General features: G+C 40.3%; 1 protein-coding gene across 18 annotated transcripts in view; it reads right to left on the bottom strand.

Moving 5' to 3' along the window:
- The window catches only part of LOC6584810 (potassium voltage-gated channel protein Shaker), a 180,046-nt gene that overhangs the window by 61,144 nt on the left and 95,212 nt on the right, over positions 1-23,690 (bottom strand). For 3 of the 18 annotated variants that reach the window (XM_032732414.2, XM_032732413.2, XM_002010415.4), the window contains exon 1: positions 10,190-10,386. The exons of the other annotated variants lie outside the window; for them this stretch is intronic. In XM_032732414.2, coding sequence (XP_032588305.1) covers positions 10,190-10,371 — 182 coding nt within the window. In that variant the 5' untranslated portion in view covers positions 10,372-10,386. Of the gene's footprint in view, positions 1-10,189; positions 10,387-23,690 lie in introns of those variants that run through there. 18 annotated transcript variants of the gene reach the window in all.

The raw sequence follows: 23,690 nt of genomic DNA, 5'->3' as shown, positions 1-23,690 counted from the left end.
GTAAAATTGAAGGAAATTTGAGACTGTTTTTGATAGTCTTATTTCGCCCTATAATACAGTTAGTATAGTCCAAGCTTTTAGTAGTGGTGACTTTAAAGCAGAGAAGAATTCACCACGCTCATAGAGGTCATTAATATATATGCAAATTAAAGTCAATCTGTCGGGTAAGTCAATGAAAGTTGTCGCCTATAGTGGGTAAGAGTATATAGATTTCAACATATGAGTCTGTAGAGGTCGATTCATATATTACCTACTGAGTCTGTAGGTTACATGCTTCAAGATATGGTATATTTTCCCTTATACCAGTTCCCTCATCGGCGCTAAATAGCTTCTAGGGCGAAATGCTCTACATTCACTGAGTGGATTGAGATTGAGAGCCAAGCTACAAGACACAGCACAAAATCCACATACTCATTTTACGTCACGAACGAGCGATAATGAGCATGAGCCAGTCTTACTCGTGCAGCAATGCGTCTAACAGTGAATCGAATCGAATCGAGCTGAACTTCTTACGAATGCAGTCGAAACTTCTTTAACTAACTAGCACTAGAATGGCAGCTAATTGAGGAAATAATTGAGACTTTGGTTTGCCAGTGCAAGTTCATTCACACACACACACATTCACATGGCAATTAAGTGTGAACTCGGCCAAGTCAAGCTCAAATTTTTAGCCATCTCTTTGTTTGCATTTGTGGTAGCTGCTGAGGCGCAAAATGTATCAATAGATATTTTATTCGTGCTCGTCCTGCCACAAGGACAGGCAAGTAACACGATGCATTTAGCCGCAGGCTCCAAAGGCGCAGGGGCGCAGGAGAGGCACTCGAGCCAGCCGAGTTGGGCTGAGCCAAGAGTGGATTCTATGCTTTCATTTTCGCTTAGTTAACTTACGAAATTGTCAGTGTCGTGTTATGCATTTGTCTCTTAAATCAATTCCTAAAATATCCCAGCCAAACGGAATGATGTTGCATGTGCCTAGACTGGCCGAGGGGGGGGCAAAGGGGGAGGGGGAGAGAGAGGCGAACGTGCGATGGCTGCTATGATGGAAGAGCAGTGAAAAACGGCGCTTGTTAAGCTGCAAATTTATGGCACAATGTGACGCAGTGGAGCAGGAGCTGAAGGAGCAGGAGGCAGGGGGGCAGGGGCAGGGGCAGGGGAAACTAAGTGGAGCAGTTGCTAACCTGTAAAGCACGAACCGCTTGAGCCAGGGCAGAGGCGGGCGGGTGCTGGGGCGCAGCTGCAGTTGTCAGCTGGCAGGCAATTAGCAGTGAAAGCATTTAAAATGTCTCGACACTCGTGTAAGTTTAATTGCGCCAAAGTCGAGTCAATGAATGGTAATATATATATTTATACACATTTATGTATGTATGTACATCTGTCGCTCTGATATATACGTATATATATATATATATATATATATATGAAAAGCAGCCGCTAATAATGCTGCCCCAAGCTTTGGCCGACATTCGGGCCCCGCCTCCATCTCGCTGCTCGGTGCGCTGCATAATATATGCAGCCCCAAAGGCAGCCAGAGCACGCTGAAGCCAGGCAATAAAAAATGCAAAAAATATATACATATATAAAAAAAATAATGAAAAGAAGAAAATAGGGGAGAAGCTGGATTGAAATCCGAAAATTTAATGCACTTAGATAAATTTAATTTAGAGACATGTACATATACATATGTATGTGTGTATATGCTTAAAAATAATGTCATCTCATAAAGTTGCGAAGTTTTCACATTAGTTAACGTATAAAAGGTTTTTTTTTTTATTTTAAATTATCTGAACTGTCTTTTAGCTGGTTTGAGTTATTTGTGCACAGATTTTTAGTTGGGTCCATGTCAGTATATAATATAACATACTGTGGAACCCGGTTATAACGACTCCGCGTAAAGCGTCGACGAAAATTCGATTTCCTGGTGGGGCCCCATACAAAGTTATATGCAAGAGCCTCCGCTTAGTACGTCTCCGCTTTTAGCGACAATCCGCTTATCCCGACGATTTTTTTCAAATTTTTTTGAAATATTGAAAATTGATTTTGATTTGATTAAACACGTTTTATGTTAACCCCATTACGAACAAGGCAACCGTAAAAAAAAAAAAAACATTTTTTGCTCCTTCTGGTTAAATTGTCCTCCGGGTATAGCGACGTAAAATCGTCGGTCCTTCGAATGTCGGTATAACCGGATTCCACTTTATAATATATACATTCAAAAATAAAAATATAAATTTTATATTTATGTAAATTTGATAATATCATATATTTAATATACATATGATCAACAGCAACAGCACTGAGTCCCGGTAATATATCATACACTTGATAAGCAGCTGACCTCTTTCAAATTAAAAATTATTATTATATTATCTGATAGTTCTATCATCAGGTGATTTCGTTTTTACTCGATTCGGTTTGACTAGAGATTTTCGATAGACAATACAATATAATATGACAAATAGATAAGATAAAGAAACTCTTAGAATCACAAAGCAAGTTGAATTCTTCATATTAGATATATGTATATTTGTATATAGGATATGTATAGAGCGACATTAATCATATCCCATATAATCATATACATAGATCTACATAGCTGCCAGACGCATGAAAGTATCAAAATGCTGCAGGCAAAGTGTATTCAATTGAAAATTATGATGAATACATAGATTTGTATACAGCTGTATACAGTGTATATCTATGTATATATCTATATTATATATATATGTGTATGTGTGTGCATGCAGGCAGCGTAGAAAAGTGAAAGCAAGCAGAAACCCCCCAAAAAAAAAAAAAAAAAAAAAAAAAAAAAAAAAAAACTTGCAAAATTTATGGCAAGTCCTTCGAGCGTGTTGCAGTGGCAAAAATTGGCGCCTTGGCGGCCAGCAACGAAGCCAAAACGAAAACGGCAGAAAGCGGAGTGGAAAGCGTGGAAATGCCAAGGGAAAGTCAGCGAAAGTCGGACGAAGGCGGCGAACGAGGAGCTGCTCGAGCGGGCATTCCGGACATGAATATGAGCAGAGGCATAACTATCCATCTCTATCTCTAACTGTCCCTCTCTCTCTCTCTCTCTCTCTGTCTCTGTCTCTGTTTCTGTTTGTCGGTGGCATCTTTGCAGCTTAAATTGCTTGTCACTTCCGGTTGCCACATGCGGCAGCCCGCTCCGTCCAGCCCGCCGCTGGCTCCAGCAACTCTAAACTTGGCCTTCGATACATATATTTGGCTTCGATGTATATTGACTTCACAGCCTTGCCTGGCCTCGTTCCTCGCAAGCGCAGCTCGTGGCAATTGCAACATGCTCGCTTGCAACGTGCCGCAAGCAGCTTCTATAGTGTTTGTCGTAACCGGACTACTTAATATGATTGATGTTTGCATTTGAAGTAGACAAGGAGAGAGAGAGAGCGCGAGAGAGAGCGAAAAGCAGGAGAGCTAAAGGGAACGCTTGAGAGAGAGAGAGAGAGAGAGACAAAGAGTTGGAGTGAAATGGATATATACAATATATATGTAGAATAAATGGGCCTTGTGCCAGTTCTCTTTGCAAGCAATTACTAAACGGACTTGGCTCACAACTCGCTCTAGATGCTGCCTGATGGATGATGCTGCAGCTCCACACTCACACACACACAAACACACACACACAGTAAGCGAGTGAGAGAGGGAGGTAACCTTAATACGGCTGCATCAGCAAATATGCCGCTTTACACCTGTGGGGCAGCTGCATTTAAATGTGTGTCAGCTGTTGTTAATTTGCAACTCAAGCGCCCGGCCGTGTCCCTCCCCCGTCCTACTCTCCACTCCTCTGGCCAGAATTGAGAGTTGAGAATGCAATATTGAGAAACTGAGAAAGTGAGACGTTAAATTGCTGAATCGTCAGTCTTAGGCTTGCCGCATTGACAGCAGCATCGCCAGCCGAAAGCTCGCACAGCTGTTTCACGTTGTTGTTGTTGCTGTTGTTGTTGTCATTGCCTGCCACATTTTTTGCGGCTCATGAGCAGCTGCTCTATGGGACCATGAATCATGCACACATTTTGCAACTAATTTCATTCGGAGAACTCGAATGCAAGCAGGAATTGAATTTGACTTCAGGGCAAATTTTAGAGTGCTTTAAATGATTATAAATTAATCAACATAATTTGTTCTGAATTTAATATGTACATATATTGGCATAAATATTTATCTTTGATATAATTGCATTACGAATTTGGGTCACCTATTTAATTATTAATTTGTATATAACTGAGCTTTAATAAAATAATCTGAGAGTTATGAATCACTTGCTCGGAATTGAGTTATTTGCTCGAACATAATAAATCAGATTATCTTATTCTCACTTAAGTATTCTTCAGTGAATAATAGAATTTTTTCAATGAATCATTGAATTATTAAATGAATCATTGAATTTCTTTAATGAATCATTGAATTATTAAATGAATCATTGAATTTCTTCAATGAATCATTGAATTATTAAATGAATCATTGAATTTCTTTAATGAATCATTGAATTATTAAATGAACTATTCCATTCAATTTTGATATTTGTGAATCCTTTTATGAGTCATTCAATAAATTGATTTAACTCATTTGAAATCAAATTATTTCTTCTATGTATTGAATCATTTAATAATGCAAATCTATTCTCGTTTTATATTTCCTTTTTTAATTATTTATTCACAAAGTATATCATGACAATTAGTGAATCTTTCTATGATGCATCATTCACTGGATTTGCCTAGCTTATGAATCACTCGGTAATTTCAATTCATCCGAGTATTACTAGACATCAATCAAGTGATTTATTGCATTATTTTTTAGTGAATCGTTTAAACATTGATAAATGATTCGCTTCCTTTGAATCATTCATTACGTGACGACTATAGTATGTATGCACAGATAGTAAATGCCACAATACTGAATCATTCATTTTCTATAAAATGATTCATTCACTCGGTTTTTTTTAGAATTATTATTTGATTGAAATAATCGTACCTTTACAGTTTGAATCATATAAATGAGTACTTAAGACAGTCTTAGTTGGCCGCATACGCTTGATTCATGTGCATGCTTAAGTTAAGTTAAGATGATTATTGCGTGTGATTCATTTATACGATTGCGATTAGATATTCACAGTTGACTAAATGAATGATTCGTAACATGATTCGATTGACTTTTAAGCTCTTACTTTCTATCTTTTATGCTATGAATGTATGTATACATCAAATATCATAGCATTCCCCACACATGTGAGTGATTTACACACATTTAACGAGTTGTGTGCAAATTTCTCAAAGGGTTCAAGGAATCTTAAGTACTACTTCAATGTTTTGAGCCAGAGGAATGCAGAAATGTTGGGTTTTTGTTCAAATAACTGCATTAGCTACTTCTTAGGCACATTTGCTTGCTCGGCTGGCATTCAAACGATTCAATGAGTGTTATTTTTTGACTCTCGTGTGTATGTGTGCGTGTGCGAGAAAGTGTGTTTGCATACGTGCATGTGTGTGTGTGTGTGGCACGTGCATGACCCGAGCCTGCTTGGTGCCTGGCAATTTGCAACGCCTCGTTGTCGCGCCATTATGGCCAGCTGGGCCCCGGCCACGCCCATTGACAGCAGAGCGCAGATCTGTCCACCCAACAACGCCCACCACTAGCACTAACATCCCATGTAGCTGCACCAACAGCAGCAGCAACAGCAGCAGCAGCAACAGCAGCAGCAGCAGCAGCAGCAGCAGCAGCATCAATGCAGCAACTCCGGCACTGACACTAATGCAGCAAAATTGAAGTAGATGCAAGTGAAAATGTCCTTGAGGCAACGCTGGCGCTGCTGTTGATGCTGCACTTGCACACACACACACACACAGGCAGACACAGACACACACACACACACACACTTGCGCGCTCACATATGTCGCTGTTTAACCGTTGCCCAGCAGCAAAAATTCCTTTTATGCTACTTCTCTCTTTCACTCTCAGGGCAGCAGCAGCACTGTACATAGCGGCTGTGTATGCCTATATGTGTGTGCGTGTGTGTGTGTGCCTTGCTCTCTAATATATGTGACTGTAAGTATGTGCTGGTATGTGTGTGTTAGTGTGATTGCTTTTTATGGCTCTGGGAGTTTTGTGTTGCAGTTTTGTTTTCCTTTTTTTTTTTTTTTTTTTTTTTTTGCAAATGCAGCAGCAGCACGTGACGTCACACACACACACACATAGAGATGCAGGCTGGCTACTGATGAAAGTAGAGGAGAGCAGAAGAAGAGCGTATATGTGTAAATTGCAGCTGCGTTTTGGGCATGTTTAATGTAATTACCAAAAGGCTTTCAATGCACACGAGCATTAAAGTCAGCATCACTTGACAAACACACACACACACACACACTCACACACACATACACAGACACAGGCACACTCTCATCGACTCTAGTTGTGCTTGGCTGCATGCCAAAAATATCATTCTATAAAATACGAGTTTAAGCACAAAGCCAAAGTCCAATAAGAAACTTCGAAATGTACGCCAAGGCAGCAGCCGCTGTTGTTCTGATTGTTGTTGCTGTTGTTGTTGTTGTTGTTGCTGCTGCTGAGTTTTGGGGCAGGCTTTTGAAAAATACATGGCTTGCTACATGCTGCATGGCGCCAAAGTGGCAGCAGCGCTGTCAGCGTCTCTGTCGCTGCCGCCACTCAGCGAGCGACAGAGAGAAAAAACAAAACGAAGCTGAAGCGAAAATAAAGCGGAAAATAAAAGTAAAATGAATAAATAACAAGTAAGCCTCTATGCGGCTGTCCCATGTGATCGACTAGCAAATACCCTACTGCAACAGCAAACTGACACTGTTTCTCATATTGAGTTTGTGTGAAACTAGAGAAATTTGAACCGACTGGAAGATATCCTATACACACTAGGTTGGCTCACTTAGTTTCTTCTGCCGAAATTCTTATCGCTTTCGAGTTACTGCATTGCATCCCTGATGAATCTCTCCAGCCTTCATTACAGCTGTAACTGGTCATGCATGACAGGGTTGGAATAAAGTAAAAATGGCTAACATCAACAACAACTGAAACATTGTTAACTATTTTGATCGATTTTAAGATAATCTTATCGAGCTATCGATTGCTTAAAAACAAATCATATATGTTTATACTGAAGAAACATTTTCTTCGTTAGCTTTTAGCTAAATAAAATCAGCAATTGCTACTGATGAGGAATGTGCGTAAAATTTTTATTTTACTCTATTTTATTTACTTATTTACTTTTATTTATTTCATAAAACATGATATATTTGTATATTGAACTAAAAAATTTTAAATGATAAGTTATAGATTGAGAAGTTACCTTTTCAAAGATGTATATGTTAATAAATTATATTTAAAAGATCTATATAAAAAAAACTATACATAAATAAAATAAAAAAAAAATTAAATTAAATAAAAAATAAAAAACACATCATTTTTGGCGTTATTCGGTTATGTATATATATTTTCGGGAGCTATTTTTTGCCTATAGCATAAAAGTTATTTATCTTTCCTACGCTTCCCACTTTCAGTGGACTTGGAGTCCAAAATTGTTGAGCTGCAAAGTTTTTACAACTTTTGCTTAAACTTGAATAACTCCAATGCACTGCGCGGCATCAGGATGGCGCAGCTCAAACTCTGATTTCGTATTGCATTCCGATTGGGCTATTTAGTTTTTTTGTTTGTTATAAACTCCCTGACAAAAAAAAAAAAAAAAAATGTAGCTCGTTAGTCACTAATTTTGCTTTTCAGATGTCGCTCAATTGGGCAGCTAAATCTACGAGAAATGATTCGCGTGAGCCAGAGATGGGTTTGGAAGCAGCAGAGACAAAAGTACTATGCATATCTGTAATTACAGCTGTGCAGGATCTAACTTTTTACCTTTCATATATCAATCTCCGATCAATTAAAATGCCAATTCCAATTCGAAATAAACTATCGCTAGAGATATACATGAGAATAATGTATATACTATAAGGAGATTCAATCTATAATTCTGAAATTACTGCTAACTCACAGGCGAGTATAAAGCTAACTGGATTTTTATATATTTATATATATGTATGTACAAATGTGTGTATGTATAGCTGTGTTTAAGTGCCAGTCTATATACCCCGTTTTGATCAACTTTAATCTCCTAAAGGGCGTAAAAACATTCTGTTTGCAGTTCCTGTTTCAGATTGTTGTTGTTGCTGGTTGCTGGTTGCTGGCGTTGCATAAATATATGTGGCCATATAAATGCAGCTGCAATTGGCTGACATGAACATGCATACATATGGTGTTTTGCTTATGTATCTGTAATTATAAATGAATCTCAATCTGTATCTGTAACTGTATCTGTCGCTGCATCATAAAGCAATGTGTGTGTGTGTGTGTGTAAGTGTGTGTGGCGCATCTGCATCTGTATCTCAATCTGTTTTTATTTTTGCCATCTGCATCCGTATTCATGTGCATGTCCTGCAGGTGCAAAGGCTTCACCTTTGTGTCGTATAGCAAAACCAACAGACAATTAGACAGCCAGAGCCAGAGATAGGGATCGGGAAAAAGGCAAAAATAGTTTGCAGCCCTCAAAGGTTGAAAGTTTATTTGAAACATTTTCATTGTTCATTGAAATTGATTTGCAAATATTTTGATACACGAGAACATGGCATCCCCTCCAGTGGAGTGCGCTTGACAACATATTCAAATTTATTGAAAAATATTTTAATGGAAATATTATTTGAGGCGCATATGGAGAGGTAATCACAGCTGAGAACAGCAGAGCTGCAGGCAGAGAATTCGAAGTGAGTGGCACAATTTATGTATGAATTCCTTAGCAGAAATGCTTTATTTAACCATTGAAGAATCTTTACACAACCAAATCTGTGTAAACATTTTGCTTTAAGCCTTTCACATCTCAATTTCTGATCAATTTAAATGCCCATTCCAATTCTAATTCAGCTCTTTCGAAATTCATAGATATATGAAGATGTTGAACAGAAGGAGATTCAATCTATAATTATGAAATTACTGTTACCTTACATGCGAGTAAAATGTATTGACTACATCAAAGGCTAATTTAAAATGTTATTATTCTACCTATGTAGATGCATACAAGTTAAGACAATCGACAATCTAAGGAGGCTGGAGAGTCTAGTCAGAGATTCAAGGGGAGAACCCAACCTGTAGAACTGATTTGGGGCAGTTCATATTCGGACTAGAGAGAATTTAGATCTATTGTTACTAAATTATATAAAATATATTATTTCATTGAACACAAAGTTGCTTATATTCACAAGAACCCAACACAACGTCCCCAATCACTAGTACCCTAGTGTGGGAGCGCTTAACTTACATATCTCAGCTCATATATCTCTCTCTCTCCCCTCTCCCAAAGGGGAGCCCTTTTTCAGTTTATCTCTATTTCTCTCTCTCTCTCTCGCTATTTCTCTCCCTTGGTCTGGCTATCTTTCTCTATATATCTCTTTATATCTCTCTACATCCCTCTCTCTCTCTCTCTTTCCCTCTTTCTCTAACTTTTTCTGACCCTCTCTCTCTCTCGGTATCACTCCGTCTATTTCTCTATCTTTCTCCCACTATTAATTTTTTATTATCTCTCTTTCTGTTTCTCTCTATATGTCTCTCTCACTCTTCTTTCCCTCACCAACTCGCTCTAGATGCTACCTGATGGATAATGCTGCAGCTCTCTTTTTCTCTCTCTCTCTCTCAGCCTTTCTCTCTCTCTCTACCTTTAATGACAACTATAGTTTCTGACCATCTTCGAGAATTTATATTTTTTTATTTTCTTGTTATACACATTTACGAGAATAAATGGTATATTGGCTGTGCGACTCGATGTCCGTTCGTTCGTGTGTGAACGCACACTACTTCACCGCCACTGAAGCTAGAGAAACTTGCAATTTATACCCGTGGGTATTCTCCCCTGATAAAGTTGTAAGAAACCTCGATGCGCCTCCTAGAGACGTAGCAAATCCAAAAATACAGTTTTAGATATTATCCCAGAAACACTAGGGATGATATCTGATCTGTTTGAGCTTCAATGCTTACCAGTTCGATAGTTCGATATTCTCTTTAAATGTGAATCGGATGAGTCGAGTAAATAAAATAATATCATTATTGATAAACTTAAAATAATATAGAATAAATAAGAATAAATAAATATATAGTTAAGATTAGGGAGTGTGAAGCATACCCATAGCCATCGAGAGAGTTGCGCTGCTGCTGCTGCTCTCGTAGCTGCAATTTGCGCTCGGCAATCTTCTTCTGCTCCTCCTTCTGCTCGAGCTGTTCCTTTTGGTGCTGCTGCTGCTGCTGCTGTTTCTTGCGGTGCTGTCGATCCTCGCCGAGGCCGTACAGGCCAGCAACGGCGGCCATGGCAGCAGCTGACTAACAATTGTTGCTGTTGTGTTGCTGCAACGGCAACTGCTGCTGTTGCTGCTGCTGCTGCTGCTGCTGCTGCTTCTAGAGGCAGCTTAGCAAGCGTGGCGCCCCTTCTGGCATTGAAGTGTGGCGCTCTCTGATCTGCTGCTGCTGCTGCTACTGATTGATATTGTTGATGTTGTTGTTGTGGCTGTTGCTGTGTCGCTTGCTGTTGCTGTTGTTGTTGTTAGAGTCGTTGTTGTTGCTGTTGCCATCTTTATGCACTTAACTCATTCACATTTCATAGCTCGCGACTCGCAACTCGCAACTGCAACATATGCGGCATTAATTTATTGCTGCCGCCACGACTCGGTCTCCGCTTGCAACACTTGCTCCGCCCCCCTCCCACAATGCCTGCTGCCTGCTGCCCTCGTTGGTGGCTGGCGCCAAGCAGTCGACTTTCGGTTTCTGCTTCTGTTTTCTTTTGCCTCCTGCTGATTTACGCTTTGTTTTCGCTTTCGGCCGCAGCCGCAGAGCACAAAAAGTGGCATGCAACATGACAGACTTGAGCCTTGAGTGCTGCCACAGTGGCTGCCCCAGTGGCTGCCTCGGCGCTTGCTGCTGCTTGCCACATCAATTTTTCGTTGTCTGCAGCAGTCGCTGCATACCTTGCGGCGCCGCAGCAAAACTTTTCTTTTGCCCGCGTTTTCTGCGCAGAAATCAATTAGCAGCCCTACCCCCACCCTCAGCCATCCATTTTGCTATGCCCTCTGCCACCGCAATTGGCGCACACTTATGGCCCGATTATGTGGCAAGACTCGTGGCGTTACGTAAACTGCAAAGTGCGTTACGTAAAAAGACGGGTCATAATTAGCACGCGTCGCGCCGTAACATTAGCATGTTAATCTTCATGTTAATGCGCCTGTTAATGACGCAACTTTACATGCTGCTCCTAGCAGAACAACAACAACAACAATTGCTGTTGCTGTTGCTGCTGCTGCTGCTGCTGCTGCTGCTGTTTCAACTAATTGCAATAATTGCAAGCATATCGAAGCAATTTCCATACCAATCGAGAGCCGCATAAATAAGTGCAAGCAAATCAAATCGAATCGCTTGCCACGCACTCATCGATTTCAGCAAAGCAAACAACACTCGGCCCTCGGGCTGGGAATTGTGAATCTGAATGTGAAATGAACGCACATTATTTCGCATTGAGTCAGTGGCAATTTATGTTCGATTACAGAGAGAAAAGTAGCAGCTAAAAACGGAGATAGATATAGCTAGAGCGAGAGAGAGAGAGAATGGATGAGAGTGGGCCAGCTAGCTGACAGTGTGTCAAATTGATAAAAGACCTGCTTAAAAGTACAAAACAATTGCACAGAACTCAGATGCAACAACTCAGATACCAGAAACGTTGAAAGTTGAGCTCGACTCAAGTGGGCGTGTGTAGGATAAGTGGCATGTTGCAAGCATGCAATGCACATTATGTTTATATTTCAGGCTCTTGTTAGGGCCATGTGAGGCAACGTCGAGCGCCGAGCAAGCCATAAGTCCTGAGTGAGCCGTGCAGCCGAGGCAGACTTTAAAATAAACATAGCTGCGAGAGATGGGCGTGTAATATGGGCGAATGGAGAGAGAGTGGAGAATGGAACGAAGCCAAAGCAAATATCAATCAGAGAAGTGCGTCAGAAAAGACAACACGGAATGCAAGTCTAGCCAGGGGCAGGCATGAGCACATGTCAGGCGGTAAGGCGAGATAAGCTGGAGATTTCATTAGAGGGCAGCAAATGGAATGCCGCATCATAATTCATAGTTAGTGTGAGCTCAAAAAGACAGAGAGAGAGGTGCTTAATTAAACACTTAATTAATTTCATTACTTGCAGCTCATTCAGCACTCATCCAATCATTTAACTTAATCATCTCATTTCATCACCAACTCTAATAGCAAATTTAGCATGCTTTCTATCCATTTAAGTCCCCTCACTCGCCAATCATCTTTCCAATTTGTATCATAACACAATATCATCATTATATATATGAATTATCCCTCTACTTATGTTCAGTAACAAATAGGCGGAATAGACAGTTGCCTGGGGCCCCCGCAAAATGAAAGCATGTTAAAGGTCGAAAAAGATAAGGGAACGGACGTGACGGGCCTAGGGTCCCGACCCTACTCTAATCATACTTGTTTTTACCTTATTAAATTCAACCAATAATTAAATATAATCTGTCATATATATTATAAATATTTTATTTAGCTTTAGGATTTTTGATTTTTATGAGCTGACTCAATTTAGCCTCGATCTCGATATGATCTATAAATATTTTATTGCATATACCTCTAGATTTTCTATATAAATTTCACTTTCAATATTACGTTATTAAATTACAGCTTGCCTTGGAAAAGCAAGAGTGGAAGGCCATAAAGCTCAAGATTTGGTCCAAAAAATTTTGAGATTGATGGCGCTTGAGTCTTCTACGTTTTATGTCGGTGCTAGCAGATCTCTGGAGAGCAGGAACTAATTGATACTCGGCTCTCAAGATATATTCATTCCTATATTAGGGAAACTTCTTTATCAAGCAAACGGAAATTTCTTTATCTAGTTTTGGAATTCTAGTTCTATTTTCCAGCTAATTGCAGGGTACAGGATATTGAGATAATTTTATTAATATTACAAGGGAAATTTCTTTATCTATTCAAGAGACTTTTTCTTTCTACTTTTGGAATACTTGTTCCGCTAGTTGCAGTGCCTAGGTAACCGATACCAATCAGACTGTTTCTTTGATTTCTCCAGATCTCCACCTCTTGTGTGTTATGTGCAGTCATTTCCATTGCACATTCCCGTTTCATTTGTCAAGCAACTCGAGCAGAGCAAAAACTCTTTAAAACAATACAGAAATGATAGCCAATCACAGGTTAACTGCGTTCGATCATGTGGCACGCGCTCGTCGTCGCAGGTGACAACTTGTAACCCAGCCGGGCAGCATTTAAGGGACCACAGGCTGTGGCTGTGGCGGGGTGGGGGGAGGGTGGTGCATCAGCTATTGAGCCAGCTCGGGTGAGGGAAATCCCTGGGTATTTGGGGCGGGTGGTCAGTAGCTGGCACTTGTCGTTGGTTTTGCTGGGGCAATGAAAATTGCTTCCGTGTTGAAATTGAGTTAACAATGCTCGGCTGCCTGCTCGCCAGGCTGCCGTGTGGCAAGTGGCAAGTGGCAAGTGGCTGGTGGCATGTGCCAAGTGCCAAGTGAAAATCGTGTGTGTGTGAGCTGCAGGTGGAACTGCTCCCATTTGGCATGTCGCGAGCCATTCTATTGATTTATGTGCCCCACACATCACGTATACGACGAGCTGTACAGCTGCTATTTGCTGTTGTTGTTGCTGTTGTTGTTTTCGCTGTGGTTGTTGCGCTATTGCACTAATCTGACTATTAAGTGCATGGCTTACAATGCAATGCCAAACACTTGCATCAGCGTCGACGTAAGCGTATTAGCTTGCAGACCGATTCCCACCCAGTTTCAAGTGCAAGTCCAAGCACCCTCCCAGGGTTATGTGCTGGCTGTACGAAAGCTGGGAGAGGGGCCCTTGGGCCCACTCAAGGTCAGGGTCAGTGGTAAGCCTACACTGAATGAGAAAGACAGGCAGAGACAGAGACAGAAGAAAGAAAGATAGACAGAGACAGAGAGAGGGTGAGAAGAGGAGTGAGTGAGACAGCAAGTCAGTGGGCAGTCCATTAGAGACGGTCAGTGCATTAATGCCTGCACGTGTGTGTGAGTGGGCGGTGGGGCGGGGCTGCTTGTTATGGCATGTGCATATTAGCTTGTGCGTATGGGCTGTATTAGTGATGGGTCGTCATCATGCATTCTGTGTATCGATATTTATCGATATTTCCACCATTTACAGGAATGTAGAAATGGATCATGGGAATCTTATGGTGTTGAACTTATATTTGTGCATAAGTGATGGACCATTAACAAGTATTTATGTAACTGTCCCTCGATATTTACTGGCTATAATTACTATGTACAGAAACATGCAGATAGATCATATTTATTTTGAAATGTTCAAAGTCATTTAAGTCTTTTAAGTTATATATACATATATATATATATATTATTATGGGCCATAATCCATTGATATCTACATGTTTTGTTTATCGATATATTTCAATTAGTTTTAACTCAATTATACAGAAATATCATTAGAGTTTCTTGATTTCTAAATAATTTTCAATTTGCATTACAGATAAATTTGCATCATCCACGAATCCCTTTTTATATTTCTGTATCGATAAGTATCGATTATTTTTACAATTCACGTATAATTTAGGCAGAAAAAATCAAAGAGAGAAGTTTTTCAAATGTTTTTACGCGTATTACTGATCCTCCAGTATTTATACATATATCAATAACTTAGACCTCTTACACTATTAAAGAAAAAGATAATGTAAAATATGAGGTTCCTAGGTCTTATTTTCCAACAAAATCTATTCCCTACAACAATATAAACTTATATACTTTCATATATTTTCATTTTAAAATAAAGTCATATCGGGTTTCCTATCTTTCTCATATCAAATTAAATTTTAGATCAGAAGTTAAATTTTATGCACATCTGATAGCTGCAATACAATCGATAGTTAATCGATAATGGATTTTCCCCCACTGCTTCATTGGCGTATCTCACACGACTATCGCAAAGATGTCATCTCTAGAGTACTTGGAGCATCATTCAATGCTCATCATTATCATTAACATTAATATGCTGCGGTTATCGCAGCTGCCGGCGCCGCTGCATCTCAACTCGTGCAGCTGGTTATTAAATTAGAATCAACTAAATTAAATGAGAGTGTGCACACGTGTGAGTGTGTGTGTGTGTATGAGTGTGTGTGTGTGTTTGTGGGCGGGTGTGCATGTGTGTAAGTGTTCAAGCAGAAAATAAGCGTCGAAGCGCATCCAGGCAAGCAATGAGTAGTCACCCACAGCCATTGCCCATCTCCCCCACCGCCCACCGCTCGTGCTCCGTCTGACCTCCGCCAGCTATCGTCAGCCCGCTTAGCCCCCCTTAACAGCCAAAGCTTTTAATTGAGCTCTGCGCTAATTTGAAACCAACGACGCGGCTCTCATTGGCCAAAAGTGCGAGAGAGCGGGAGAGAGAGAGAGAGACAGGCAACGATACAGAGTGAGAAAGAGCTAACGGGAATGAGTGGATATAGCTGCTGCTATAAGAGTTTTACGAGCGGGCGTACGGCTGGCCACATAATGCGTATTTAATGCGCTTTAAGCGGCCAACCTTTCCAACAGGTAAAAAGGCAATCCCCGAAAAAAGAGAAAGAAAAGTCAGGTGCTAAGAGGACACAAACACAGAGACTAAAGCGATTGCCAGAGGAAGAGAAAGAGACAGAGAAAGAGAGAGAAAGAGAGAGAGAGAGAGAGATGCACGCACCAGTGCTGTGTAATTAATGTTTATGAATCATAAATCTGTCAGCTGCCAAACGCTCAACCTAATGGGAGTTCTGAACGGCGACAACAACAACAACAATACAAACAACAACAACAGCAACAACAATTTGCAATACTCATCGAATAATAATTAAAAGTCCAATGAAAATTCATTTGGTTCACCGCATCGTTCCGCAGTTTTAGCTATTTTTAGCTAGCTTTGCGGTATTTTTCATTAACGGGGACATATTTATAGTATATATGTATATATAGACATATTTATAGTATGAATATGTACACAAATATGTGTGCGTATACATGCAAAGCGGGATAAATTGAATTAAAAGAGAAAATTCATTTGAGCTGCGCGTTTTAAAGACTTAAATTTGTGTGAAGCACATTCAGTGGAAAACTCTCCAGTTTGCTTTAAATTTGTCTATGAGATTTTCCTATTAATACATAATTTGTATGCACTGAACCCAATGAAAATGGATAATTAGGGCAAAATAATTTTATTAAATGTATTCAACAGGCTGAAGGAGGCGGCAGACTCCATAAGGTATAAATATTCTGGATCAGGTGACGAGCTGACTCAGGTGATGGCACGATTAAATATATGATACACAATAATCGATTGTTCTGCATTCATGGGCGATTAATTGAAGCCATAATCGATTGCTCTAAAAAATAATCGCCTTGGTCTCTAAAGTGTTTTTGCGAAGAAGCATCAGGAACTTTAACGCCAGCAGAGCAAATTTTCTTTAAAATGGAACAGATTAACACATCTTGTCGTAAAAAAAAAACTATACAAAAAACAAAAATCGATTATTTTACATTGAAATTAAATTAATCATATGATTTTATAATCGAGTAATAATTTTTATTTGTCATCACTTAAGCTGAGTTAATATGGCCATGTCCGGCTCTCCGTATTGGTTAACGCGTCGATCTCAGATCATATAAAGGCTAGGCAAGTTTTTTTCGGTTTCTGCACACGGCCTTTTCTCGAAAAATCGATAGCTTTTCTATTATCGATTTATTTTCTATATTAGCTTCTCATAGTCTTGACTAGGGCTTCCTTAGTTGTTCAATGTAATTTAATTGTGATTTTTTAATTGTGAATTGATGCTAAGCTCGTAATAAGCGGCAGCCGACATCTCTAGTTAGCGTTTGAGATTTTATTGTAGGAAATTTTAGATATAATTGAACACACTTGATTGGCATTATAGACTAAGCACTTAAGTAGCTGCAGTTTGTTTCTGCGGTCAGTTTTCTGCCCAGCTGATTCCCATTATTACACATTTTTTCAATATAATTATTACTACAAAATTGTTTTATAGTCAAAATTACGCTAAGCACACTTTAGTGAGTGCCGAGACTTAATGCTTAATTGGATTCGCTTGACCTCAACTGGCAGGCAGCGGATTCTGCGAACCGGTCGAGTAGCAGCATATCTTGGTCAGCATCTCTGGTTGGGTTGCAATAGCCGCTTTATTAAAAGCATATTTGCAAATTTGTATAGTGGAAGCACCCTAAAGTATTCATTAGCATTTCATAGAACTTTAGCTTTCTCTCTCTCTCTCTCTCTCTCTCTCTGTCTGTCTGTCTCCATAAATATATTGTAATAACTAAAAATTGAGCAAAAAATTGTCAAACTGACGGCAAAAAAAAACAAAGAAAAATCCTTTGAAATTCGCCGAAAGCAGCGTAATGATCCCATAGGATATTCCCGTCTAATGCTGAGCTTGCCCGCTGAGCTGCTGTGATTATTCGTGTAATTTATGCTGTGACAGCGTGCCGTCTCTCTCTCTGTCTCTGCCTCTGTCGCCCTCTCTGTATTCTAATATGCAGCGCATTTTCCGCATTTTCCGCGAAACGCTTTGAAACAACAAACAAAACATGTGCATAATTTATACGCATTATAAAAGGACCGCACCGAAACAGTTGCTCTATGTTTATGTAGTATATTTGTATGTATGTATGTGTGTGTGTGTACGTACGTAGCGCAGTGCCCAATCTGCCGCTTAAATATAGCCCATGGCATTGGCTGCGCTGACCCCGATCCCCCAACCCATCGGCCCCCGCCGACCCGCCAACCCCCCGCCGGCCACTCCCCAAGGTGCCATAAAGAACTTTGTGAGCTTCGCTATAGCTATGCACAAATTTATTGTTCTATTGCAAAGAGAGGGTCGTCATTATTTATAAACCTGACTTCTGGAGTGTAGCAGGGGCGGCTTCCCTCTTCAGATCAGCCATCGTGCCAAGGGGGGCGTGGCCGTCACCATGGCTCTACTGATTGATGGACGAGCATTTGATGTGGCCAGCACAGTTGCAGCACCAAATCGCGAATGGCTAACACGGCTTTGCGCTGAAATGTATGCTATGTTTTTTTTTTAGCTCTGCTGCTAGATCAATACCTGAGGACATATTGATTGATATTGATATTGAGCATCTGCCAATCTGAATGATGATTTTATAATGGCGAAAAGTTCAATGGACTGCAGCGAATACGCTCAAGGGCGCTACAGTTTGAGAGTCACAGCGAACGACAATTTGGGAGCCATTAAGTGAAGTTATGGTCGTAGGCAAAAAGTGACAGAAATTGAGAGAGAGAGAGAGAGAGAGAGAGAGAGAGATCGATATGCATACTTTGAGAGGCACTGCTATTGCCTATATTAAAGTTTGTTTCGTTACTTAGTTTGATTTGGCTGGAACAACAGAAAACCATTTCCGTTTTTCTTTTCATTTCTTTGTTACCTCCCCGCCACGCCAGCAAGCTTCATGCCTCCTGCCACTCTATCGCTGTGTCTATCTCATTTACAAATATATGGGAATACAACAAATTTATCGATTAGTAGCAGTCAGAGAAAGGGCACGACAGCAAATTGGAATTGACAGACAAACGCCAACAAATATCACAGCTGGGTAAATGTGAGCGTGTTCGTCTTTCTCTCTCTCTCTCTCTCTCTCTCTCTCTCTCTCTCTCTCTCTCTCTCTCTCACTCTCTCTATGTCTATCTGTGTGTGCAGGTAAACTTCAACATACCACGCTAGCTATCCCTTGCCTTCCCACTCACCTCCCACCATCAAACTGAGTAAACAAACCAAAACGCTGAAAGGAAGTAAAAAAAAAGTCATTGGAAAATTTTTGCGCCAGCGTTTATGACATTCAATTTATGGCTAAGTATGTGTTGAGTGTGTGTGTGTGTGTGTGTGTGTGTGTGTGTGTGTGTGTGCACGCTGCAAGCACTGCATAAACTATATACCAAATATGCATGCAACTACCACGCCCACTGGGGCAAACAGAGCTGATTTTTTATGGCTGAAATTCTTTGCATTTCCACTTTGAGGCAGGCAGGCAAAGTTGTTGTTGTTGTTGCTGTTGCTGTTGCTGCTGCTTTTGCTGCTGTTGCAGCGCTCAGTGTGGCATGCCACTGATATGTGCATAAGCATAAACATCAGCTAACACCCAAACATGCCACATATCGATATTCTGTTAGCTCGTGCAAGCGTCAGCTTACGTGTCGGCAGGAAGCAAAGCGGAAGCTAAGCAGCTCTGTTATGCAACTGCTAAGCGCATAAGTCAACAGCTTATGTTACGGACCTGTCACATTAACATTGAACTGTTGCTTAACATTCATGAAGCGATTGCCTGGAGTCGACTACGATTTCTTCTATCTAGAGCCTACTCAGATTCATGGCATAAATAATGGACTTGGTTGGCAGCTCTGTTATTCAACTGTTAAGAATTGACAAATTGACAGTATTAGACTAACAGTTGTCACTTAACAAATATGAATTGATTGCTTAAAGCCTGCGTTAATTTATGTCTCTAGTTTACTTGAATCCGTCTAAAAAAAAAATCAGAATTGAATCACAATTATTGGCTGAAATACATAATAATATTAGTATTTAAATCTTCTTGCTTCGCTCTTAAAAAACATTCTTCATTTGGGAATTTAGTCAAATCGAAAACTTTAACTTTGATCAGATTTACATTTTCATAATATATAATTTAAAATCTCTTTATTGAAATCTCTTTGCATGCTTCCCTATTATTATTAATTAATTTGCAATTTACGTAACATAATCTTTTGTCATGGGACTTTCCTTTGAGTTGCCAAAGCAAGTATGGACTTTTTACACAGTCTAATAATTTCCTCCTTTAGATAAATACTGAGAGATAAAGTCTATGTAACATATTTTCGAATATTGCACAAGCAATTATTTCAATTATTTAGTTACAACATTTATAGCCGAGCAAAATGCCCAAAAGACGCCCCAATGCCAGGCTCAGTAATGAAAAGAATGTTGTGTGTCGTAAAGCCAAGTCGTTTTTGGCTTTGTGCATGAATTCCTTAAAGTTAATGCTAGTTGGTTGAACGATTTTCATTTAGGAAGCTCGTATGTGGCATGCGGTGTGCGGTGTGAGGTGTGAGGTGTGAGGTGTGAGGTGTGAGGTGTGAGGTGTGAGGTGTATGGTGTGTGGTGTGTGGTGTGTGCGGGACTTAGCTAAAGCTACACGTGCTGCACACGGCGTATACGCAATTACGGCAAAACATTTAGTTCGAGGAGATTCAAGACAGCTGCAGCAGCAGCAGCAGATGGGACTAACGAATGCAGCGGCTGGCAATTAAAATAGTTGAACACAAATTGGGATTACAAGACAAAAGATAAGGGAGACACAGAGAGGGAGAGAGAGAGAGAGAGAGAGCGGGAGCTGCAATGAATGGAAATACAAATTAAATTGAATATGTGTATTTGCATAAAAAACACATTTACTAATGGGAATTTTCAACATAAATAACAAGCACGCAAAATGCACAGGAATGCAATCAAAAGTTGTAAGAGATAAGCCGAGAGAGATATATATATATATAGAGAGAGAGAGATGGCATTGCAATCAACACGAATGCATATTTAAAGCGCCTATTGTCAGCAATATGAAAAGTTCAAAGACTGAGGATATTTCTATGTATATTATATATAGCTATGTATGTATGTATGCGTAGGCGTAGGCGAATAGGCAATTGGGCGAGGCAATGAGCTATTCGATTCGTTTCGACCCACTGAATAAATAATCATGAGGATAATTAGCCCACGACTCTCGAATAATTGACAAATCAATGGCCAAATCAACTTCAATGGGGTACATCATTCCAGTCGAACGCACAAAGAGAGCGATAGAGAGAGAGAGAGAGAGATAGAGAGAGAGAGGGGTATACATTAGCGCAATAGCTCAACAGCTAGAAAGAGCCTCAAAGCGAGGGTCGGCCAAGCACTTAGCGAAGGTTGCTTGACAGCGAACAGAAGCTAAGCAGGCGTGTGAAATTGAATGAATATGGGACTCACGTTTCAGACCAGAAAGCGACATATCGATATTTGAAAATCAGCTCAGGGATAGTGATAAAAGACAGGGCAGGAAGCCGAATAGTATGGCAGAAAGTATTAATGATTCTAAAAGTTGTTTATATTATACATACTTTTTTTTTTTTTTTTTTTTTTTTTTAATATAGTTTTATTGCAGCTTTTGTCGTAAACTCTATGGCGCATTTGTAAGGGTACCTTAACTAATGGAGTGGCTAAATGCCTTTATTGCAAAAAGTTACTTTAATTTAATTTAATTTAGGTCACTTCTCAGGTCTAGGGGATGCGATCTTTTCAGCCTTCTGTTGATAGTATTGGTGGCTAAATTGGCTGCAAGCTGGTTTGGGTGGGCGGATATTCTGTCCGCGTATCTTGTGCTGTGTCGGCCAATGAGCTCAGCAATTGTCGGCATCTGGAGGTCGGTGTGCAGGGTTTCATTTTTGACGTACCATTCGGCTCCGGTCCAAGTCCTTAGTGCTTTGTTTTGTGTGGTCTGGACTTTATTTATGTTTGTTTTTGCAGCAGACCCCCATAAAGGCATTGCGTAAGTGAAAACAGGTGCCACTATTGAGTTGTATATGTGCCTCTTGCTTCGTAGTGACAGAGGGCTGTCGCTTCTTAGCATCCAGTCGAGTTTTTTAAATTTGTATTTGCACTTTTTGACTGTCTCACTTATGTGCGGGCCATAGGTCAGTCTCTTATCCAGAGTGACTCCCAGGTACTTCACCTTGTTTGCCCGTGGTATTGGAGCTCCTAGAGTCACTTCGGGGCAGGCTCCCCTTCTGGTTGCGAATGTGATGTGCGTGGACTTTTGGGCGTTGATTCCGATGCTCCAGCGAGTTAGCCACCGATTGAGATCGTGCAAGTAATCTTGCATTTGACTAGAGGCTACTTCGGGCGATTTATTGCGACTCAGTATGGCTGTATCATCTGCGTACGTCGCTATAAGCGTGTCGCTGTTACTGGGAGGCAACGGCATGTCTGCGGTGTAAAGTGTATATAATGTTGGCCCAAGCACACTACCTTGGGGCACGCCTGCTCTAACTGGTCGACTCGAGGATTTTGCGTGTCCTTTTAGGACCTTGAAGCTTCTTCCTGTCAAGTAAGAGGCCAGCAACTTGAATTGGGAGACAGGTAAGGCTTTCCTGATCTTGTCAAGGAGACCCAGATGCCACACCCGGTCGAATGCCTGCTTGACATCGAGAAAAACTGCGGAGCAGTATTCCTTGTTTTCGAACGCGCCAAGAATGTGGTTGATCACACGATGCACTTGCTCTGGCGTTCCGTGCTGCCTCCTGAAGCCGAATTGATGCTCCGGTATGATTGTTCTTCGACTCAGCTCATTCAGTACTCTTCGCAGAAGTATTCTTTCGAATACTTTAGAGAGTACCGGTAGCAAGCTGATAGGTCTGTAGGAAGCAATTTCCTTTTCGGGTTTACCAGGTTTCAGGATCATGATTATTTCAGCACGTTTCCAGCAGGACGGAAAGTGCTGAGTGCATTATACATACTGTTCTTGGGTATATGAATATGCCATCAATTTTTTAACAAAATTGGCTTTCGAATAGGTTCAAATTTCAGGCTAACTTTACAAGAAGCCTTTTTTGAAATTTTTATATTTTCTGTCTGAGTTGTTTGGATATATTAATAATTATGTCGATAAGTTTTGCTACAAATAGTTCTCTCGATATACATTCTAATTATGAATACTACATATTTAAGAATAGTCGATAAACATACCGATAAAGCATATATCGATATGCTGAAATGAGCTCAAAACTTTCTTGATAAAATAATACTTAACTTAGAGTTACAATCAGACTTATAGCAACTTATAGATTATACAGATCACGAAGACTATCGACTACGCTCTTCTCTCTAGAGCCTTTATATCGATTCTCAAGTTATTGAAATGCTTATAGTTTACGTAAATTTAGGTACATATACACACATTAATTATTTTCATTTCTATGCTGTTAAGTCTCTGCCTTGTTTATGGTTTATTAACTATAGAAGTGCTGCAGGTGCTTAGTCCGCCCTCGCATAATTAATATGCACATTATTTATTTGAGTTTCGAGAGTTTCTAGAATTCGCTTACGGCCTGTCAAGCTGCCAGTTTGCACATGCTCGAAAGGGGGGCCAGGGTGTTCGCTGGGGATCGGAGCTTGGTCATGCGGTTGGGGTTTTCAAATAAGTTTTTGGGGGATTTTTTTGTTTGTGCTTTTTATACTCTCAGTGCTGTGAAGCATTTGACCAACTTCCGTTAGCCTCCGTTTTCTGCAGTGCCCCAAAATGAGGAAATTGCAAAAGCCAGGACACACACACACACACACACAGAAGGGAGAGAATGAGGGACTGAGAGAGAAGTAGAGAGGACAGCCCCATATGCCCGGAACCAATTTTTGCAACAACAATGTAAAAAGTCCTATTGCTGACTCCAAGATGCCCTAGAAAAATGTGGCCAAACTTCGCAATGAACTTAAAAGCGGAAGTTTGATGGAGACAAGCGAAATGAAATAAATGTTTCA

Source organism: Drosophila mojavensis, unplaced genomic scaffold (assembly GCF_018153725.1).
Source record: "Drosophila mojavensis isolate 15081-1352.22 unplaced genomic scaffold, ASM1815372v1 contig_136, whole genome shotgun sequence".
NCBI classification, from domain to species: Eukaryota; Metazoa; Arthropoda; class Insecta; order Diptera; family Drosophilidae; genus Drosophila; species Drosophila mojavensis.
This window is presented reverse-complemented; position numbering and strand designations above follow the sequence as displayed.